The 5,881-nt window shown below is 36.2% G+C and overlaps 1 protein-coding gene across 1 annotated transcript; it reads left to right on the top strand.

The window, feature by feature from the left end:
* Positions 1-349: 349 nt before the first annotated feature.
* Positions 350-4,490, top strand: LOC107101233 (small nuclear ribonucleoprotein Sm D2). The gene is made up of 3 exons (XM_015400063.1): positions 350-482; positions 2,862-3,041; positions 4,082-4,490. Coding segments are annotated over exons 1-3 (357 nt in total). The 5' UTR covers positions 350-480; the 3' UTR covers positions 4,257-4,490.
* The last annotated feature ends 1,391 nt before the right edge of the window (positions 4,491-5,881 follow it).

Here is a 5,881-nt window from a genome sequence, read left to right as displayed (position 1 = left end):
AACTCTAACTTAGTGAACTAATCTATTATTGTTGTATGCATGTAATAAATATTGTGGGTTATTCTTTACAGTCGTGGAATGTCCTCGAGTTAATTAAGTAATATAATTAAGTAATATTTTTTTAACGGGGATTTTACCCTTTCTTTGTAAATATGGTTTTACTTCTTTCTGCTCCTTTTCATTCGCGGTTTTGGCTGTTACATCAATGCGTTGTGTTTTATTGAATTAAACTGAATACACTAAACAAAACATTAATTTCTTGCCACCAAAGAGCAACGTACGGTGAAAAAAATGAAAGGCGATTATGTTTTTGACACGATCCGTAGTAACCCGGTAGTTGTAAACTACTTCAAGCGCGTACGAATTAACCCGGAAGTGACTCTGAGCACGCGAGCCTGGCTGAATCGTTGCCGTTACGGAGGTTCTGGTGAAGAAAAGCTCTGTAAATATTAGGAAAATCGACTTTATAATACACCAGTCATGTAAGTAAAACGTGTGATAGATACCTCCAGTGTAGCGCTTTAGTTTTTCTCTTTCACGCTCTTTGCTACGAATTCTCACCTCTTACCTCTGATGCTAATAGCATTAGCTTAGCCTTTTCGGCAAAGAGGCTAGTTAGCTCCAGCTCATATGTAATCGTTTTATAACTCTGTGCAGTGATGTTGGTCTTAAAAGAGTCAGTTTTTATGCTGTTAAACTAACAAATATTTATCCAACGATGTACATATGTGTACCTTAAACATTAAGAGAGATTGTCTTAAAAACAGCAACGGATAGCATTATCCATTGAAACAAAAGCTTATTTTCTCTATGTCCTGTTCTGCAGTAAAAGCAAGTTAATACCTTGAACAAAATATATATAGATAGACAGATATATTTGGCAAATCTATCATTTCAGTATCTCTGTACACAATGTGTATATTTATAAATAACAACCTTGCAATAACTGTTAGCTAAATGGATCTATTTTAGTACCAAGAATTCAGGCTGTTTTCCCCTGAATTAAATTCGGTGACTCTGGTTGTTGAATGAAGACAAATCATTTTAGGTAAAGTTGTCTTTTTATCATCTCATTAGGAAGCGTTTACAAGTTAGGTTTAAGTTGTTTTAATGTCAAAAGCACACAGCAATCAGAAGCTGCATTAGATTAAAAAAATGGAAATACTGGAATTACATTTTTTTTTTTTATTTAATTATTTAGATCTGAGGTTTATGTCTGATATGAGCTAGGGCTGGGCAATTAATCGCATTTGCAATATAATTGCAACTTAAGAAAAACCAATTTACAAATCTGAGGCACTCAATTTTGGTCATATTACATTTATTTAAACTTATTTAAGTAGCTAAATTTCTTATTCCAGCCCTTTAGGTGGCAGTAATATGGTTAAAGTAGGTTTGCAACCACAGATAGAAGAGAGAAAGATGCAGCTAGCTCACAGATTCATCCCTGCAAGTAGAATTTAGCACTTTTTTACACAAAGGTTGCAGTAAAGTCCAGCAAAAATGGGCTTTGGAATGAATAATAATGAAAAATCCTCAACCCTTTATTGAAACATTTATTTGATTGTGGTTAGTCCAAGGGCAAATCAAATAACATTGGAATATTGTTTTATAATAATTACAATTTTCCTGTTTGGCAAAATAGTTCAGCCCTAATATTAACACAGCTTATTGGTGTATTTATTACGAGTTATATTTTAATCACAATGTTCAGTTTTATTTTACTGACATATATTTTCACAAGAATTCATTCGTCTTCAAATTAAACACAGTTTTGCTGGATAAAAGGTCTTTAAAGGTAATTTTTAACATATATGTATCTATATAGATATATATATATAGAGAGAGAGAGAAAGATATGTTGTTTTATTATTAAATTTCAGAAGTAGAGTGAAACACTTTTTGTTGAGATTGTTTGAGATTGCTATATTTGTTGAGAGCCAGTCAAACTTTGTATATATTTTTTTTATGACAGCTGTGGACATGCTGATAAAAACACAACTACTTGAAGTTTGTTCCATTTTTCCCCAGAGATGAACATTTCCAATTTCAAATTATATCTAGAATGTCCCTTAAAGCCAGAAAATGAATCAGAAATTTGGTGCAACAGCACCGAACCAAGATAAATGTGCCCCTCATCAACGGGAGTGAAATGTTCCTACTTTAACTGTTAATAGCATTTCTTTATAATGCATTTAGCTTCAGTTACTTGTAATTATTCATAAGATGATATTTTTCAGTGCTGTTTGTGCAGCACTTAACAGTGTTTTTATCATTGTTGTTGTCGTTACAGCTGTGGAGAATACAAGGCTCCACTAGCAGGAAATCTAAAGGCTTCACAGTGTTTAGCAAATTATTCCGTATCAAATAGTACCTGATAGGACTGTTTGAAATAATAGTTTTCTTTTATATTTCAACTGTATGGAAGGCTTAGAATTTCAACATATTACACATCTATTCATCTTGCTGTCAAGTCTCACTTCAATGGATACCAAAGCTAACACAAATGTTAAAAGTTAAAGAGAGATGGAGGCATGGAATGACAGATGAAAAAATTGTGTGGAGTCAGTAGGAGAAGTTTGAAGAGTGTAGATTTATCCTTTTTATTCCTTTTTTTTTTATTGTTTTTCTTTTCCTAATATTTTCAGTGAGTACTTCATAGTGGTCAGTTCAGATTACTGTAAAAATTGCTATCTTTTACAGAGTACATGGAATGATATCAAAGTATTTTAGGTTATAAAATCATAAGGGTTCATTTTTTGTTTTTCATTTTCAGTTTTATACATTTCTGCCATATCAACATTAAAGCAATTCTTCCGAGTTAGTCTGTAATAACAGCTACTGTGTGCTGTCTTTTCCAGGAGTCTGTTGACGAAACCCAAATCGGAGATGACCCCCGAGGAGCTCCAGAAACGTGAGGAGGAAGAGTTTAACACTGGGCCGCTGTCAGTGCTCACCCAGTCGGTGAAGAACAACACTCAGGTCCTCATCAACTGTCGAAACAACAAGAAGCTGCTTGGAAGAGTCAAAGCTTTTGACAGGTACTCGCTGAGTCACAAAACAGGCTTTGGGGTATAAACTGTGTCTGCTTGAAAAAAAGTGTTTTAAGGATTGTGCAAGATCTGCAGACCTTTAGGGATAAAGGTGAAAAATCTGATGAAGATCAAATCATTTAAAAAAAAATCTCCAATATCTCAATATAAGTTTGTCTATAATTACAGCATTTGTCACTGATATTTATATAGTTTTATGTTTGTTTGTTTTTTGTCAGCATACATTTCTAAAATGTCTTATGTTGGAGTTTTTGTTTGTTTTTTTAAAAGGGGCAAAATATTTATCAGAAGTTTGTGTGGGCTTTCCTGTGAGGTAGAGAGGGTGGCTGAGATGCTCTGGGTCCTTGTTGTGACTTGTCATCTATCGCCTGGGGATCCGTGTCAGCTAGGTGTCGCATTTTAAAACTGTCCCATCTGAATACTCGTTCCTGGAAAGAAGTACTTCCCACCTAGAGGCATAGTGGGACACGTCAAAATTTTGGTTTGCTCTACTCCGTCTGCCTCCAGTCGACACAGACGTCCATAGACAAATGTGGGAGCCTTATCGCAGGTTTAAATTCTTATTAGTGTATTAGTCCAGCTTGTCTGCAGCTGGCTGATTTATCTAATGCTGCAAGGTGTTGTTAAGAAACTGTTTCCTTTGTACCAGTAGTTTGATTTCTACACTGTATTTCTGTGCTTTTCATGGCTGAAGGTGTTTCTAATCAACCAAATTAGTTTTTCTTGTAAGCAAAGAGATCATGTTTGAGCTGTCTTATGATCAGTAATGTATTGCAACAGGTGGGGGAGGGGTACTAATGAAGAAGTCCGTTTGACTTTCTCTGTCCTCTTAGCAGTTTTACTGTAGCAAGTCATGATGAAACAGTTGGTTATGTTAAATCCAGAACTTTCTGCAAACCTTCATGTACTTGATCTACCCTTAAACTCACAATTGTGTAAATTTGAGTGTGCATTTGATCTGTTTTAATTCCCTGTGAATATTCCAGAGGATATTATTTTAATGATCTGTGTCTGTACCATCCTTCTAGGCACTGTAACATGGTCCTGGAGAATGTGAAAGAGATGTGGACAGAGGTTCCAAAAAGCGGGAAGGGAAAGAAGAAGTCAAAGCCCGTCAACAAGGACCGCTACATTTCTAAAATGTTCCTCAGAGGGGACTCTGTGATCGTCGTCCTCAGAAATCCTCTTATCACAGGAAAATGAACTTTTCACAGGGTTTCTTCCAGCTGGATCACTGATAGTGTTTCTAAAAGATTTGAAGACGGGGGTTTGTTTTATTTTCATGTTTTGTTTTAATTTAGACGTTGGATTATTGTTGACATTGTTGAGATAGAAACACTGTCAAAATGTTTCCATGTTTAAGAGGTAAAGCAGAGCGGATGCTGTCTTTTTTTGGGGGGGAATTTTGTCTTTTTCATTTTGATAATAAAAAAAACTTACATAAATGCTAAAGTTGTGTCGATCTTATCATCTCCATGTTCCTCTTCATCCCTCTGGGTACTTTGAACTTGAATCTCACCTTGCTCTTTCCGACAAAGTATCACATGTAGATGTTAAAACAATAGAGGGGTGTATTTTTTTATTTTTATTTTTTTACCACTTCAGGATCCTAAGCAGCCTCACCCCTCTCTTTTTTTTTTTCTTTTTCTCTCTCCACTCTCCCCTGGCACTTCTTGGGTGTCGGGCTTGATTTCAGCCAGCACCGCTCAACATGCGACAAACTGCCGTTTAAAGGCCCGCTGCATTATTGATGAGACCAGATGTGCTGACTGTCACTTCACACCCTCATCTCTCCATTTCAGGCTGTTCCTCTGCTGCCCGGCCCCTTCTGACCACTTTGTTAATTGGCCTAATAGCTGAACAGCTAGTGTCGCTTTACTCCTCTGGCAGTTGGCGTCTAACCTCCACGCACCGCTGCTCTCAGATTCAGTGGTTGAGTGTAAATAAATAAAGCACTCCTGTATTTTAAACCTTTTAAGCATTGATTGCTCAACTGGTCTTCATGTTGCCCCTTTATTTTATTTTAATCTACAGGCCTAATTTGAGAATCCACAAACTTGAAGTTCTGCCTTTTTTTGTTGAATGTCAATCAGAATTTTGCAGATCTGTTTAAATCCTACACCACTGGGGCTCCCATGAGGTCAGCCCCTGTAGAGTGTTTGTGTATGGGCAACAAATCCTAGCTGATTTACAGCATCCAGGTGAGGCCTGCCAGAGGGAGGACTGCATCAGTAGAGCCAGTCTGAGCGCTCGCTTTAAATGCACTCGACACATTTGACTGAATGTCGGGAGTTACGCTCACGGCAAAGTCTTTGGCATTTTTGGAGATCATGTAGCAGGATCCTGGTAGCGGACAAGTTGTTGCATATGCAGCCCAAGGAAAGTTTGTTGAAGGAAACTGCAAATATAAAGCTTAATCTTTTTTTTTTTTTGTATCACAGAGGAAACCACAAAATTGTCTTTATTAATGACCAAAAAAAAAAAAACATTCATACTCTTGATAGCTAATGTGGCTTTAATTGGTTTAGTTACTTTTATAAAACCCAGATGCGACAAAATAATTTAACTTCATGGAAAAACAGCTCAGCTCTTTAGATTCATTACTTACTGCTTGGTAGTCTGAGGAGAAAAAAAACTGTCACTTTAATTTAAAATATACCTCTTTTATATTAAGTGAGCCAAACGGAGAGGTTTAAGTCTGTATACTTTGCAGATATTATGTTGGATTGTCAAAAAATCCAGTACCAGAATACTGATTTTAAATCAGACCAATTTAGTTTTAAGGTTTTTATCCTGGATCATATACACTGAAGATGTGTTTAGTATGC

The sequence above is a fragment of the Cyprinodon variegatus genome, unplaced genomic scaffold, assembly GCF_000732505.1.
Source record: "Cyprinodon variegatus isolate N-32 unplaced genomic scaffold, C_variegatus-1.0 Scaffold1068, whole genome shotgun sequence".
In the NCBI taxonomy this organism is placed as follows: Eukaryota; Metazoa; Chordata; class Actinopteri; order Cyprinodontiformes; family Cyprinodontidae; genus Cyprinodon; species Cyprinodon variegatus.
The sequence above is the reverse complement of the archived record's forward strand: the minus strand, read 5'-3'. Positions and strand labels throughout refer to the sequence as shown.

Coding starts and splice junctions, on each gene's coding strand:
- LOC107101233 (XM_015400063.1), top strand. Junction 3,042..4,081: donor AGAGTCAAAGCTTTTGACAG/GTACTCGCTGAG, acceptor CCATCCTTCTAG/GCACTGTAACATGGTCCTGG.